Source organism: Heterodontus francisci, unplaced genomic scaffold (genome assembly GCF_036365525.1).
Source record: "Heterodontus francisci isolate sHetFra1 unplaced genomic scaffold, sHetFra1.hap1 HAP1_SCAFFOLD_545, whole genome shotgun sequence".
In the NCBI taxonomy this organism is placed as follows: Eukaryota; Metazoa; Chordata; class Chondrichthyes; order Heterodontiformes; family Heterodontidae; genus Heterodontus; species Heterodontus francisci.
In genome coordinates this window covers 730-15805 of record NW_027141258.1, presented here as the reverse complement: position 1 = coordinate 15805, position 15076 = coordinate 730, and the positions used below count along the sequence as shown (strand labels likewise).

The window sequence follows — 15076 nt, the reverse complement described above, 5'->3', positions numbered from 1 at the left end:
GGGAGAGTGTCTCTGTGAGTGTGTGTATCTGAGAGGGAGAGTGTCTCTGTGTGAGTGAGTGTATCTGAGAGGGAGAGTGTCTCTGTGTGAGTGTGTGTATCTGAGAGGGAGCGTGTCTCTGTGTGAGTGTGTGTATCTGAGAGGGAGCGTGTCTCTGTGTGAGTGTGTATCTGAGAGGGAGAGTGTCTCTGTGTGAGTGTGTGTCTCAGAGAGGGAGAGTGTCTCTGTGTGAGAGTGTCTCTGAGAGAGGGAGAGTGTCTCTGTGTGAGTGTGTGTCTCAGAGAGGGAGAGTGTCTCTGTGTGAGTGTGTGTCTCGGAGAGAGGGAGAGTGTCTCTGTGTGAGTGTGTATCTGAGAGAGGGAGAGTGTCTCTGTGTGAGTGTCTGTGAGAGAGGGAGAGTGTCTCTGTGTGGGAGTGTGTGCCTCAGAGAGGGAGAGTGTCTCTCTGTGGGAGTGTGTGTCTCAGAGAGGGAGAGTGTCTCTCTGTGTCAGTGTGTGTCTCAGAGAGGGAGAGTGTCTCTCTGTGATTGTGTGTCTCTGAGAGAGGGAGAGTGTCTCTCTCTGTGTGAGTGTGTGTCTCTGAGAGAGGGACAGTGTCTCTGTGTGAGTGTCTGTCTCTGAGAGAGGGACAATGTCTGTGTGAGTGTGTGTCTCTGAGAGAGGGAGAGTGTCTCTCTGTGAGTGTGTGTCTCTGAGAGAGGGAGAGTGTCTCTCTGTGAGTGTGTGTCTGAGAGAGAGGGAGAGTGTCTCTCTGTGATTGTGTGTCTCTGAGAGAGGGAGAGTGTCTCTCTGTGATTGTGTGTATCTGAGAGGGAGTGTGTCTCTGTGTGAGTGTGTCTCTGAGAGAGGGAGAGTGTCTCTGTGTGAGTGTGTGTCCCAGAGAGAGGGAGAGTGTCTCTCTGTGCGAGTGTGTCTCTGAGGGAGGGAGAGTGTCTCTGTGTGAGTGTGTGTATCTGAGAGAGGGAGAGTGTCTCTGTGTGAGTGTGTCTCTGAGAGAGGGAGAGTGTCTCTGTGAGTGTGTCTCTGAGAGAGGGAGAGTGTCTCTGTGAGTGTGTCTCTGAGAGAGGGAGAGTGTCTCTGTGAGTGTGTCTCTGAGAGAGGGAGAGTGTCTCTGTGTCAGTGTGTGTCTCTGAGAGAGAAAGAGTGTCTCTCTGTGTGAGTGTGTGTCTCTGAGAGAGAAAGAGTGTCTCTCTGTGTGAGTGTGTGTCTCTGAGAGAGGGAGAGTGTCTCTCTGTGTGTGTGTGTGTCTCTGAGAGAGGGAGAGTGTCTCTCTGTGTGTGTGTGTGTCTCTGAGAGAGGGAGAGTGTCTCTGTGTGTGTGTGTGTGTCTCTGAGAGAGGGAGAGTGTCTCTCTGTGTGAGTGTGTGTCTCTGAGAGAGGGAGAGTGTCTCTCTCTGTCAGTGTGTGTCTCTGAGAGAGGGAGAGTGTCTCTCTCTGTCAGTGTGTGTCTCTGAGAGAGGGAGAGTGTCTCTCTGTGTGAGTGTGTGTCTCTGAGAGAGGGAGAGTGTCTCTCTGTGTGAGTGTGTGTCTCAGAGAGGGAGTGTGTCTCTCTGTGAGTGTGTGTCTCTGAGAGAGGGAGCGTGTCTGTGCGTCTCAGAGGGAGAGTGTCTCTGTGTGTGTGTGTGTGTGTCTCAGAGAGGGAGAGTGTCTCTCTGTGTGAGTGTGTGTCTGAGAGAGGGAGTGTCTCTGTGAGTGTGTGTCTCTGAGAGAGGGAGAGTGCCTCTGTGTGAGTGTGTGTGTCTGAGAGAGGGAGAGTGTCTCTCTGTGTGAGTGTGTGTGTCTGAGAGAGAAAGAGTGTCTCTCTGTGTCAGGGAGCGTGTCTCTCTGTGTGAGTGTGTGTCTCAGTAGGGGTGTGTGTATCTGAGAGAGGGAGAGTGCCTGTGTGAGTGTCTCAGAGAGGGAGAGTATCTCTCTGTGTGAGTGTGTCTCAGAGAGGGAGAGTGTCTCTCTGTGTGAGTGTGTGTCTCTGAGAGAGGGAGAGTGTCTCTCTGTGTGAGTGTGTGTCGCTGAGACAGGGAGAGTGTCTCTCTGTGTGAGTGTGTGTCTGAGAGGGAGAGTGTCTCTGTGTGTGTGTGTGTGTCTCTGAGAGAGGGAGAGTGTCTCTCTGTGTGAGTGTGTGTCTCTGAGAGAGGGAGAGTCTCTCTCTCTGTCAATGTGTGTCTCTGAGAGAGGGAGAGTGTCTCTCTCTGTCAGTGTGTGTCTCTGAGAGAGGGAGAGTGTCTCTCTGTGTGAGTGTGTGTCTCTGAGAGAGGGAGAGTGTCTCTCTGTGTGAGTGTGTGTATCTGAGAGAGGGAGAGTGTCTCTGTGTGAGTGTGTGTATCTGAGAGGGAGAGTGTCTCTGTGTGAGTGTGTGTATCTGAGAGGGAGAGTGTCTCTGTGTGAGTGTGTGTATCTGAGAGGGAGAGTGTCTCTGTGTGAGTGTGTGTCTCTGAGAGAGGGAGAGTGTCTCTCTGTGTGTGTGTGTGTCTCTGAGAGAGGGAGAGTGCCTCTGTGTGAGTGTGTGTGTCTGAGAGAGGGAGAGTGTCTCTCTGTGTGAGTGTGTGTGTCTGAGAGAGAAAGAGTGTCTCTCTGTGTCAGGGAGCGTGTCTCTCTGTGTGAGTGTGTGTCTCAGTAGGGGTGTGTGTATCTGAGAGAGGGAGAGTGCCTGTGTGAGTGTCTCAGAGAGGGAGAGTATCTCTCTGTGTGAGTGTGTCTCAGAGAGGGAGAGTGTCTCTCTGTGTGAGTGTGTGTCTCTGAGAGAGGGAGAGTGTCTCTCTGTGTGAGTGTGTGTCGCTGAGACAGGGAGAGTGTCTCTCTGTGTGAGTGTGTGTCTGAGAGGGAGAGTGTCTCTGTGTGTGTGTGTGTGTCTCTGAGAGAGGGAGAGTGTCTCTCTGTGTGAGTGTGTGTCTCAGAGAGGGAGAGTGTCTCTCTCTGTCAGTGTGTGTCTCTGAGAGAGGGAGAGTGTCTCTCTCTGTCAGTGTGTGTCTCTGAGAGAGGGAGAGTGTCTCTCTGTGTGAGTGTGTGTCTCTGAGAGAGGGAGAGTGTCTCTCTGTGTGAGTGTGTGTATCTGAGAGAGGGAGAGTGTCTCTGTGTGAGTGTGTGTATCTGAGAGGGAGAGTGTCTCTGTGTGAGTGTGTGTATCTGAGAGGGAGAGTGTCTCTGTGTGAGTGTGTGTATCTGAGAGGGAGAGTGTCTCTGTGTGAGTGTGTGTATCTGAGAGGGAGCGTGTCTCTGTGTGAGTGTGTATCTGAGAGGGAGAGTGTCTCTGTGTGAGTGTGTGTCTCAGAGAGGGAGAGTGTCTCTGTGTGAGAGTGTCTCTGAGAGAGGGAGAGTGTCTCTGTGTGAGTGTGTGTCTCAGAGAGGGAGAGTGTCTCTGTGTGAGTGTGTGTCTCGGAGAGAGGGAGAGTGTCTCTGTGTGTGTGTATCTGAGAGAGGGAGAGTGTCTCTGTGTGAGTGTCTGTGAGAGAGGGAGAGTGTCTCTGTGTGAGTGTGTGCCTCAGAGAGGGAGAGTGTCCCTCTGTGTGAGGGTGAGTCTCTGAGAGAGGGAGAGTGTCTCTGTGTGGGAGTGTGTGTCAGAGAGAGGGAGAGTGTCTCTCTGTGGGAGTGTGTGTCTCAGAGAGGGAGAGTGTCTCTCTGTGTCAGTGTGTGTCTCAGAGAGGGAGAGTGTCTCTCTGTGATTGTGTGTCTCTGAGAGAGGGAGAGTGTCTCTCTCTGTGTGAGTGTGTGTCTCTGAGAGAGGGACAGTGTCTCTGTGTGAGTGTCTGTCTCTGAGAGAGGGACAATGTCTGTGTGAGTGTGTGTCTCTGAGAGAGGGAGAGTGTCTCTCTGAGTGTGTGTCTCTGAGAGAGGGAGAGTGTCTCTCTGTGAGTGTGTGTCTGAGAGAGAGGGAGTGTGTCTCTGTGTGAGTGTGTATCTGAGAGAGGGAGAGTGTCTCTGTGTGAGTGTGTGTATCTGAGAGGGAGAGTGTCTCTGTGAGTGTGTGTATCTGAGAGGGAGAGTGTCTCTGTGTGAGTGTGTGTATCTGAGAGGGAGAGTGTCTCTGTGTGAGTGTGTGTATCTGAGAGGGAGCGTGTCTCTGTGTGAGTGTGTGTATCTGAGAGGGAGCGTGTCTCTGTGTGAGTGTGTATCTGAGAGGGAGAGTGTCTCTGTGTGAGTGTGTGTCTCAGAGAGGGAGAGTGTCTCTGTGTGAGAGTGTCTCTGAGAGAGGGAGAGTGTCTCTGTGTGAGTGTGTGTCTCAGAGAGGGAGAGTGTCTCTGTGTGAGTGTGTGTCTCGGAGAGAGGGAGAGTGTCTCTGTGTGAGTGTGTATCTGAGAGAGGGAGAGTGTCTCTGTGTGAGTGTCTGTGAGAGAGGGAGAGTGTCTCTGTGTGGGAGTGTGTGCCTCAGAGAGGGAGAGTGTCTCTCTGTGGGAGTGTGTGTCTCAGAGAGGGAGAGTGTCTCTCTGTGTCAGTGTGTGTCTCAGAGAGGGAGAGTGTCTCTCTGTGATTGTGTGTCTCTGAGAGAGGGAGAGTGTCTCTCTCTGTGTGAGTGTGTGTCTCTGAGAGAGGGACAGTGTCTCTGTGTGAGTGTCTGTCTCTGAGAGAGGGACAATGTCTGTGTGAGTGTGTGTCTCTGAGAGAGGGAGAGTGTCTCTCTGTGAGTGTGTGTCTCTGAGAGAGGGAGAGTGTCTCTCTGTGAGTGTGTGTCTGAGAGAGAGGGAGAGTGTCTCTCTGTGATTGTGTGTCTCTGAGAGAGGGAGAGTGTCTCTCTGTGATTGTGTGTATCTGAGAGGGAGTGTGTCTCTGTGTGAGTGTGTCTCTGAGAGAGGGAGAGTGTCTCTGTGTGAGTGTGTGTCCCAGAGAGAGGGAGAGTGTCTCTCTGTGCGAGTGTGTCTCTGAGGGAGGGAGAGTGTCTCTGTGTGAGTGTGTGTATCTGAGAGAGGGAGAGTGTCTCTGTGTGAGTGTGTCTCTGAGAGAGGGAGAGTGTCTCTGTGAGTGTGTCTCTGAGAGAGGGAGAGTGTCTCTGTGAGTGTGTCTCTGAGAGAGGGAGAGTGTCTCTGTGAGTGTGTCTCTGAGAGAGGGAGAGTGTCTCTGTGTCAGTGTGTGTCTCTGAGAGAGAAAGAGTGTCTCTCTGTGTGAGTGTGTGTCTCTGAGAGAGAAAGAGTGTCTCTCTGTGTGAGTGTGTGTCTCTGAGAGAGGGAGAGTGTCTCTCTGTGTGTGTGTGTGTCTCTGAGAGAGGGAGAGTGTCTCTGTGTGTGTGTGTGTGTCTCTGAGAGAGGGAGAGTGTCTCTCTGTGTGAGTGTGTGTCTCAGAGAGGGAGAGTGTCTCTCTCTGTCAGTGTGTGTCTCTGAGAGAGGGAGAGTGTCTCTCTCTGTCAGTGTGTGTCTCTGAGAGAGGGAGAGTGTCTCTCTGTGTGAGTGTGTGTCTCTGAGAGAGGGAGAGTGTCTCTCTGTGTGAGTGTGTGTCTCAGAGAGGGAGTGTGTCTCTCTGTGAGTGTGTGTCTCTGAGAGAGGGAGCGTGTCTGTGCGTCTCAGAGGGAGAGTGTCTGTGTGTGTGTGTGTGTGTCTCAGAGAGGGAGAGTGTCTCTCTGTGTGAGTGTGTGTCTGAGAGAGGGAGTGTCTCTGTGAGTGTGTGTCTCTGAGAGAGGGAGAGTGCCTCTGTGTGAGTGTGTGTGTCTGAGAGAGGGAGAGTGTCTCTCTGTGTGAGTGTGTGTGTCTGAGAGAGAAAGAGTGTCTCTCTGTGTCAGGGAGCGTGTCTCTCTGTGTGAGTGTGTGTCTCAGTAGGGGTGTGTGTATCTGAGAGAGGGAGAGTGCCTGTGTGAGTGTCTCAGAGAGGGAGAGTATCTCTCTGTGTGAGTGTGTCTCAGAGAGGGAGAGTGTCTCTCTGTGTGAGTGTGTGTCTCTGAGAGAGGGAGAGTGTCTCTCTGTGTGAGTGTGTGTCGCTGAGACAGGGAGAGTGTCTCTCTGTGTGAGTGTGTGTCTGAGAGGGAGAGTGTCTCTGTGTGTGTGTGTGTGTCTCTGAGAGAGGGAGAGTGTCTCTCTGTGTGAGTGTGTGTCTCTGAGAGAGGGAGAGTGTCTCTCTCTGTCAGTGTGTGTCTCTGAGAGAGGGAGAGTGTCTCTCTCTGTCAGTGTGTGTCTCTGAGAGAGGTAGAGTGTCTCTCTGTGTGAGTGTGTGTCTCTGAGAGAGGGAGAGTGTCTCTCTGTGTGAGTGTGTGTATCTGAGAGAGGGAGAGTGTCTCTGTGTGAGTGTGTGTATCTGAGAGGGAGAGTGTCTCTGTGTGAGTGTGTGTATCTGAGAGGGAGAGTGTCTCTGTGTGAGTGTGTGTATCTGAGAGGGAGAGTCTCTCTGTGTGAGTGTGTGTCTCTGAGAGAGGGAGAGTGTCTGTGTGTGTGTGTGTGTGTCTCTGAGAGAGGGAGAGTGCCTCTGTGTGAGTGTGTGTGTCTGAGAGAGGGAGAGTGTCTCTCTGTGTGAGTGTGTGTGTCTGAGAGAGAAAGAGTGTCTCTCTGTGTCAGGGAGCGTGTCTCTCTGTGTGAGTGTGTGTCTCAGTAGGGGTGTGTGTATCTGAGAGAGGGAGAGTGCCTGTGTGAGTGTCTCAGAGAGGGAGAGTATCTCTCTGTGTGAGTGTGTCTCAGAGAGGGAGAGTGTCTCTCTGTGTGAGTGTGTGTCTCTGAGAGAGGGAGAGTGTCTCTCTGTGTGAGTGTGTGTCGCTGAGACAGGGAGAGTGTCTCTCTGTGTGAGTGTGTGTCTGAGAGGGAGAGTGTCTCTGTGTGTGTGTGTGTGTCTCTGAGAGAGGGAGAGTGTCTCTGTGTGAGTGTGTGTCTCTGAGAGAGGGAGAGTGTCTCTCTCTGTCAGTGTGTGTCTCTGAGAGAGGGAGAGTGTCTCTCTCTGTCAGTGTGTGTCTCTGAGAGAGGGAGAGTGTCTCTCTGTGTGAGTGTGTGTCTCTGAGAGAGGGAGAGTGTCTCTCTGTGTGAGTGTGTGTATCTGAGAGAGGGAGAGTGTCTCTGTGTGAGTGTGTGTATCTGAGAGGGAGAGTGTCTCTGTGTGAGTGTGTGTATCTGAGAGGGAGAGTGTCTCTGTGTGAGTGTGTGTATCTGAGAGGGAGAGTGTCTCTGTGTGAGTGTGTGTCTCTGAGAGAGGGAGAGTGTCTCTCTGTGTGTGTGTGTGTCTCTGAGAGAGGGAGAGTGTCTCTCTGTGTGTGTGTGTGTCTCTGAGAGAGGGAGAGTGTCTCTCTGTGTGTGTGTGTGTCTCTGAGAGAGGGAGAGTGTCTCTCTGTGTGAGTGTGTGTCTCTGAGAGAGGGAGAGTGTCTCTCTCTGTCAGTGTGTGTCTCTGAGAGAGGGAGAGTGTCTCTCTCTGTCAGTGTGTGTCTCTGAGAGAGGGAGAGTGTCTCTCTGTGTGAGTGTGTGTCTCTGAGAGAGGGAGAGTGTCTCTCTGTGTGAGTGTGTGTCTCAGAGAGGGAGTGTGTCTCTCTGTGAGTGTGTGTCTCTGAGAGAGGGAGCTTGTCTGTGCGTCTCAGAGGGAGAGTGTCTCTGTGTGTGTGTGTGTGTCTCAGAGAGGGAGAGTGTCTCTCTGTGTGAGTGTGTGTCTGAGAGAGGGAGTGTCTCTGTGAGTGTGTGTCTCTGAGAGAGGGAGAGTGCCTCTGTGTGAGTGTGTGTGTCTGAGAGAGGGAGAGTGTCTCTCTGTGTGAGTGTGTGTGTCTGAGAGAGAAAGAGTGTCTCTCTGTGTCAGGGAGCGTGTCTCTCTGTGTGAGTGTGTGTCTCAGTAGGGGTGTGTGTATCTGAGAGAGGGAGAGTGCCTGTGTGAGTGTCTCAGAGAGGGAGAGTATCTCTCTGTGTGAGTGTGTCTCAGAGAGGGAGAGTGTCTCTCTGTGTGAGTGTGTGTCTCTGAGAGAGGGAGAGTGTCTCTCTGTGTGAGTGTGTGTCGCTGAGACAGGGAGAGTGTCTCTCTGTGTGAGTGTGTGTCTGAGAGGGAGAGTGTCTCTGTGTGTGTGTGTGTGTCTCTGAGAGAGGGAGAGTGTCTCTCTGTGTGAGTGTGTGTCTCAGAGAGGGAGAGTGTCTCTCTCTGTCAGTGTGTGTCTCTGAGAGAGGGAGAGTGTCTCTCTCTGTCAGTGTGTGTCTCTGAGAGAGGGAGAGTGTCTCTCTGTGTGAGTGTGTGTCTCTGAGAGAGGGAGAGTGTCTCTCTGTGTGAGTGTGTGTATCTGAGAGAGGGAGAGTGTCTCTGTGTGAGTGTGTGTATCTGAGAGGGAGAGTGTCTCTGTGTGAGTGTGTGTATCTGAGAGGGAGAGTGTCTCTGTGTGAGTGTGTGTATCTGAGAGGGAGAGTGTCTCTGTGTGAGTGTGTGTATCTGAGAGGGAGCGTGTCTCTGTGTGAGTGTGTATCTGAGAGGGAGAGTGTCTCTGTGTGAGTGTGTGTCTCAGAGAGGGAGAGTGTCTCTGTGTGAGAGTGTCTCTGAGAGAGGGAGAGTGTCTCTGTGTGAGTGTGTGTCTCAGAGAGGGAGAGTGTCTCTGTGTGAGTGTGTGTCTCGGAGAGAGGGAGAGTGTCTCTGTGTGTGTGTATCTGAGAGAGGGAGAGTGTCTCTGTGTGAGTGTCTGTGAGAGAGGGAGAGTGTCTCTGTGTGAGTGTGTGCCTCAGAGAGGGAGAGTGTCCCTCTGTGTGAGGGTGAGTCTCTGAGAGAGGGAGAGTGTCTCTGTGTGGGAGTGTGTGTCAGAGAGAGGGAGAGTGTCTCTCTGTGGGAGTGTGTGTCTCAGAGAGGGAGAGTGTCTCTCTGTGTCAGTGTGTGTCTCAGAGAGGGAGAGTGTCTCTCTGTGATTGTGTGTCTCTGAGAGAGGGAGAGTGTCTCTCTCTGTGTGAGTGTGTGTCTCTGAGAGAGGGACAGTGTCTCTGTGTGAGTGTCTGTCTCTGAGAGAGGGACAATGTCTGTGTGAGTGTGTGTCTCTGAGAGAGGGAGAGTGTCTCTCTGAGTGTGTGTCTCTGAGAGAGGGAGAGTGTCTCTCTGTGAGTGTGTGTCTGAGAGAGAGGGAGAGTGTCTCTCTGTGATTGTGTGTCTCTGAGAGAGGGAGAGTGTCTCTCTGTGATTGTGTGTATCTGAGAGGGAGTGTGTCTCTGTGTGAGTGTGTCTCTGAGAGAGGGAGAGTGTCTCTGTGTGAGTGTGTGTCCCAGAGAGAGGGAGAGTGTCTCTCTGTGCGAGTGTGTGTATCTGAGAGAGGGAGAGTGTCTCTGTGTGAGTGTGTGTATCTGAGAGGGAGAGTGTCTCTGTGTGAGTGTGTGTATCTGAGAGGGAGAGTGTCTCTGTGTGAGTGTGTGTCTCTGAGAGAGGGAGAGTGTCTCTCTGTGTGTGTGTGTGTCTCTGAGAGAGGGAGAGTGCCTCTGTGTGAGTGTGTGTGTCTGAGAGAGGGAGAGTGTCTCTCTGTGTGAGTGTGTGTGTCTGAGAGAGAAAGAGTGTCTCTCTGTGTCAGGGAGCGTGTCTCTCTGTGTGAGTGTGTGTCTCAGTAGGGGTGTGTGTATCTGAGAGAGGGAGAGTGCCTGTGTGAGTGTCTCAGAGAGGGAGAGTATCTCTCTGTGTGAGTGTGTCTCAGAGAGGGAGAGTGTCTCTCTGTGTGAGTGTGTGTCTCTGAGAGAGGGAGAGTGTCTCTCTGTGTGAGTGTGTGTCGCTGAGACAGGGAGAGTGTCTCTCTGTGTGAGTGTGTGTCTGAGAGGGAGAGTGTCTCTGTGTGTGTGTGTGTGTCTCTGAGAGAGGGAGAGTGTCTCTCTCTGTGTGAGTGTGTGTCTCTGAGAGAGGGAGAGTGTCTCTCTCTGTCAGTGTGTGTCTCTGAGAGAGGGAGAGTGTCTCTCTCTGTCAGTGTGTGTCTCTGAGAGAGGGAGAGTGTCTCTCTGTGTGAGTGTGTGTCTCTGAGAGAGGGAGAGTGTCTCTCTGTGTGAGTGTGTGTATCTGAGAGAGGGAGAGTGTCTCTGTGTGAGTGTGTGTATCTGAGAGGGAGAGTGTCTCTGTGTGAGTGTGTGTATCTGAGAGGGAGAGTGTCTCTGTGTGAGTGTGTGTATCTGAGAGGGAGAGTGTCTCTGTGTGAGTGTGTGTCTCTGAGAGAGGGAGAGTGTCTCTCTGTGTGTGTGTGTGTCTCTGAGAGAGGGAGAGTGTCTCTCTGTGTGTGTGTGTGTCTCTGAGAGAGGGAGAGTGTCTCTCTGTGTGTGTGTGTGTCTCTGAGAGAGGGAGAGTGTCTCTCTGTGTGAGTGTGTGTCTCTGAGAGAGGGAGAGTGTCTCTCTCTGTCAGTGTGTGTCTCTGAGAGAGGGAGAGTGTCTCTCTCTGTCAGTGTGTGTCTCTGAGAGAGGGAGAGTGTCTCTCTGTGTGAGTGTGTGTCTCTGAGAGAGGGAGAGTGTCTCTCTGTGTGAGTGTGTGTCTCAGAGAGGGAGTGTGTCTCTCTGTGAGTGTGTGTCTCTGAGAGAGGGAGCGTGTCTGTGCGTCTCAGAGGGAGAGTGTCTCTGTGTGTGTGTGTGTGTGTGTCTCAGAGAGGGAGAGTGTCTCTCTGTGTGAGTGTGTGTCTGAGAGAGGGAGTGTCTCTGTGAGTGTGTGTCTCTGAGAGAGGGAGAGTGCCTCTGTGTGAGTGTGTGTGTCTGAGAGAGGGAGAGTGTCTCTCTGTGTGAGTGTGTGTGTCTGAGAGAGAAAGAGTGTCTCTCTGTGTCAGGGAGCGTGTCTCTCTGTGTGAGTGTGTGTCTCAGTAGGGGTGTGTGTATCTGAGAGAGGGAGAGTGCCTGTGTGAGTGTCTCAGAGAGGGAGAGTATCTCTCTGTGTGAGTGTGTCTCAGAGAGGGAGAGTGTCTCTCTGTGTGAGTGTGTGTCGCTGAGACAGGGAGAGTGTCTCTCTGTGTGAGTGTGTGTCTGACAGGGAGAGTGTCTCTGTGTGTGTGTGTGTGTCTCTGAGAGAGGGAGAGTGTCTCTCTGTGTGAGTGTGTGTCTCTGAGAGAGGGAGAGTGTCTCTCTCTGTCAGTGTGTGTCTCTGAGAGAGGGAGAGTGTCTCTCTCTGTCAGTGTGTGTCTCTGAGAGAGGGAGAGTGTCTCTCTGTGTGAGTGTGTGTCTCTGAGAGAGGGAGAGTGTCTCTCTGTGTGAGTGTGTGTATCTGAGAGAGGGAGAGTGTCTCTGTGTGAGTGTGTGTATCTGAGAGGGAGAGTGTCTCTGTGTGAGTGTGTGTATCTGAGAGGGAGAGTGTCTCTGTGTGAGTGTGTGTATCTGAGAGGGAGAGTGTCTCTGTGTGAGTGTGTGTATCTGAGAGGGAGCGTGTCTCTGTGTGAGTGTGTATCTGAGAGGGAGAGTGTCTCTGTGTGAGTGTGTGTCTCAGAGAGGGAGAGTGTCTCTGTGTGAGAGTGTCTCTGAGAGAGGGAGAGTGTCTCTGTGTGAGTGTGTGTCTCAGAGAGGGAGAGTGTCTCTGTGTGAGTGTGTGTCTCGGAGAGAGGGAGAGTGTCTCTGTGTGTGTGTATCTGAGAGAGGGAGAGTGTCTCTGTGTGAGTGTCTGTGAGAGAGGGAGAGTGTCTCTGTGTGAGTGTGTGCCTCAGAGAGGGAGAGTGTCCCTCTGTGTGAGGGTGAGTCTCTGAGAGAGGGAGAGTGTCTCTGTGTGGGAGTGTGTGTCAGAGAGAGGGAGAGTGTCTCTCTGTGGGAGTGTGTGTCTCAGAGAGGGAGAGTGTCTCTCTGTGTCAGTGTGTGTCTCAGAGAGGGAGAGTGTCTCTCTGTGATTGTGTGTCTCTGAGAGAGGGAGAGTGTCTCTCTCTGTGTGAGTGTGTGTCTCTGAGAGAGGGACAGTGTCTCTGTGTGAGTGTCTGTCTCTGAGAGAGGGACAATGTCTGTGTGAGTGTGTGTCTCTGAGAGAGGGAGAGTGTCTCTCTGAGTGTGTGTCTCTGAGAGAGGGAGAGTGTCTCTCTGTGAGTGTGTGTCTGAGAGAGAGGGAGAGTGTCTCTCTGTGATTGTGTGTCTCTGAGAGAGGGAGAGTGTCTCTCTGTGATTGTGTGTATCTGAGAGGGAGTGTGTCTCTGTGTGAGTGTGTCTCTGAGAGAGGGAGAGTGTCTCTGTGTGAGTGTGTGTCCCAGAGAGAGGGAGAGTGTCTCTCTGTGCGAGTGTGTCTCTGAGGGAGGGAGAGTGTCTCTGTGTGAGTGTGTGTATCTGAGAGAGGGAGAGTGTCTCTGTGTGAGTGTGTGTATCTGAGAAAGGGAGAGTGTCTCTGTGTCAGTGTGTGTCTCTGAGAGAGAAAGAGTGTCTCTCTGTGTGAGTGTGTGTCTCTGAGAGAGAAAGAGTGTCTCTCTGTGTGAGTGTGTGTCTCAGAGAGGGAGAGTGTCTCTCTGTGTGAGTGTGTGTCTCTGAGAGAGGGAGAGTGTCTCTGTGTGTGTGTGTGTGTCTCTGAGAGAGGGAGAGTGTCTCTCTGTGTGAGTGTGTGTCTCTGAGAGAGGGAGAGTGTCTCTCTCTGTCAGTGTGTGTCTCTGAGAGAGGGAGAGTGTCTCTCTCTCTCAGTGTGTGTCTCTGAGAGAGGGAGAGTGTCTCTCTGTGTGAGTGTGTGTCTCTGAGAGAGGGAGAGTGTCTCTCTGTGTGAGTGTGTGTCTCAGAGAGGGAGTGTGTCTCTCTGTGAGTGTGTGTCTCTGAGAGAGGGAGCGTGTCTGTGTGTCTCAGAGGGAGAGTGTCTCTCTGTGTGAGTGTGTGTCTGAGAGAGGGAGTGTCTCTGTGAGTGTGTGTCTCTGAGAGAGGGAGAGTGCCTCTGTGTGAGTGTGTGTATCTGAGAGAGGGAGAGTGTCTCTCTGTGTGAGTGTGTGTGTCTGAGAGAGAAAGAGTGTCTCTCTGTGTCAGGGAGCGTGTCTCTCTGTGTGAGTGTGTGTCTCTGAGAGAGGGAGAGTGTCTCAGTAGGGGTGTGTGTATCTGAGAGAGGGAGAGTGCCTGTGTGAGTGTCTCAGAGAGGGAGAGTATCTCTCTGTGTGAGTGTGTCTCAGAGAGGGAGAGTGTCTCTCTGTGTGAGTGTGTGTCTCTGAGAGAGGGGGCGTGTCTGTGCGTCTCAGAGGGAGAGTGTCTCTCTGTGTGAGTGTGTGTCTCTGAGAGAGGGAGAGTGTCTCTCTGTGTGAGTGTGTGTCGCTGAGAGAGGGAGAGTGTCTCTCTGTGTGAGTGTGTGTCTCTGAGAGAGGGAGCGTGTCTGTGCGTCTCAGAGGGAGAGTGTCTCTCTGTGTGAGTGTGTGTCTCAGAGAGGGAGAGTGTCTCTCTGTGTGAGTGTGTGTCTCTGAGAGAGGGAGAGTGTCTCTCTGTGTGAGTGTGTGTCTCTGAGAGAGGGAGAGTGTCTCTCTGTGTGAGTGTGTGTCTCAGAGAGGGAGAGTGTCTGTGCGTCTCTGAGAGAGGGACAGTGTCTGTGTGAGTGTGTGTCGCTGAGAGGGACAGTGTCTGTGTGAGTGTGTCGCTGAGAGAGGGAGAGTGTCTCTGTCAGTGTGTGCCTCTGAGAGAGGGAGAGTGTCTGTGTGAGTGTGTGTCTCTGAGAGAGGGAGGGTGTCTCTCTGTGTGAGTGTGTGTCTCTGAGAGAGAGAGAGTGTCTCTCTGTGAGTGTGTGTCTCTGAGAGAGGGAGAGTATCTCTCTGAGTGTGTGTCTCTGAGAGGGGGAGAATGTCTCTGTGTGACTGTGTGTCTCTGAGAGAGGGCGAGTGTCTCTCTGTGTGAGTGTGTGTCTCTGAGAGACGGAGAATGTCTCTCTGTGTGAGTGTGTGTCTCTGAGAGAGGGGGAGAGTGTCCCTCTGTGTGAGTGTGTGTCTGAGAGAGGGAGAGTGTCTCTCCGTGTGAGTGTGTGTCTCTGAGAGAGGGACAGTGTCTGTGTGAGTGTGTGTCGCTGAGAGGGACAGTGTCTGTGTGAGTGTGTCGCTGAGAGAGGGAGAGTGTCTCTGTGTGAGTGTGTGTCTCTGAGAGAGGGAGAGTGTCTGTGCGTCTCTGAGAGAGGGACAGTGTCTGTGTGAGTGTGTGTCGCTGAGAGGGACAGTGTCTGTGTGAGTGTGTGTCGCTGAGAGAGGGAGAGTGTCTCTGTCAGTGTGTGCCTCTGAGAGAGGGAGAGTGTCTGTGTGAGTGTGTGTCTCTGAGAGAGGGAGGGTGTCTCTCTGAGTGTGTGTCTCTGAGAGAGGGAGAGTGTCTCTCTGTGTGAGTGTGTGTCTCTGAGAGAGAGAGAGTGTCTCTCTGTGAGTGTGTGTCTCAGAGAGGGAGCATGTCTCTCTGATTGTGTGTCTCTGAGAGAGTGAGTGTGTCTCTCTCTGTGTGAGTGTCTCTCTGAGAGAGGGAGAGTGTCTCTCTGTGTGAGTGTCTCTCTGAGAGAGGGAGAGTGTCTCTCTGAGTGTGTGTCTCTGAGAGGGGGAGAATGTCTCTGTGTGACTGTGTGTCTCTGAGAGAGGGCGAGTGTCTCTCTGTGTGAGTGTGTGTCTCTGAGAGAGGGAGAGTGTCTCTCTGTGTGAGTGTGTGTTTCTGAGGGAGGGAGTCTCTCTCTCTGTGTTAGTGTGTGTCTCTGAGAGAGGGAGAGTGTCTGTGTGAGTGTGTCTCTCAGAGAGAGGGACAGTGTCTCTCTGAGTGTGTGTCTCAGAGAGGGACAGTGTCTCTCTGTGTGAGTGTGCGCGAGTGACTGTGCGAGTCTGTCTCTGAGCGTCTGTGTGTATCTCTGCAAGAGAGAGTCTATATGTGACTGTCTCTGTCAGAGTGCATGTGAGTGTCTCTGTGAGTGTGTATCAGTGCCCCCACACCTTACCTGGACCAGGTGCTGGACGATCTCTCCCTCCAGCAGAGCGAGGAGAATATCACTGAACAGTGGCTCCTCGAGGTCCATCGCAAACGGAAAGCAGAACAGCTGGCAAACTCGCAGGACCAGAGTGTGTTCCACATCCACACAGGCATCACCAAGAATGGCACCTACCAGCTCCAACCTGTACACAAGACAAACCAACAGATTGCTCAAGAAAAGGTATCTGGATCTCACCCCCGTACTGTACCTGTCCTGGGAGTGTTTGATGGGGACAGGGTAGAGGGAGCTTTACTCTGCATCTAACCCTGTACTGTACCTGTCCTGGGAGTATTTGATGAGGGACAGTGTAGAGGGAGCTTTACTCTGTATCTAACCCCCGTACTGTACCTGTCCTGGGAGTGTT

At 52.5% G+C, this 15076-nt stretch overlaps 1 protein-coding gene across 1 annotated transcript in view; it reads right to left on the bottom strand.

Moving 5' to 3' along the window:
- Positions 1-14850, bottom strand: part of LOC137362547 (serine/threonine-protein kinase 36-like) — a 95375-nt gene extending 80525 nt beyond the window's left edge. Inside the window, exon 1 of the mRNA XM_068026935.1 lies at positions 14680-14850. Within this exon, the coding sequence (XP_067883036.1) occupies positions 14680-14757 (78 nt within the window). The 5' untranslated portion in view covers positions 14758-14850. The remainder of the gene's footprint in view (positions 1-14679) is intronic.
- Between the last annotated feature and the right edge of the window lie 226 nt (positions 14851-15076).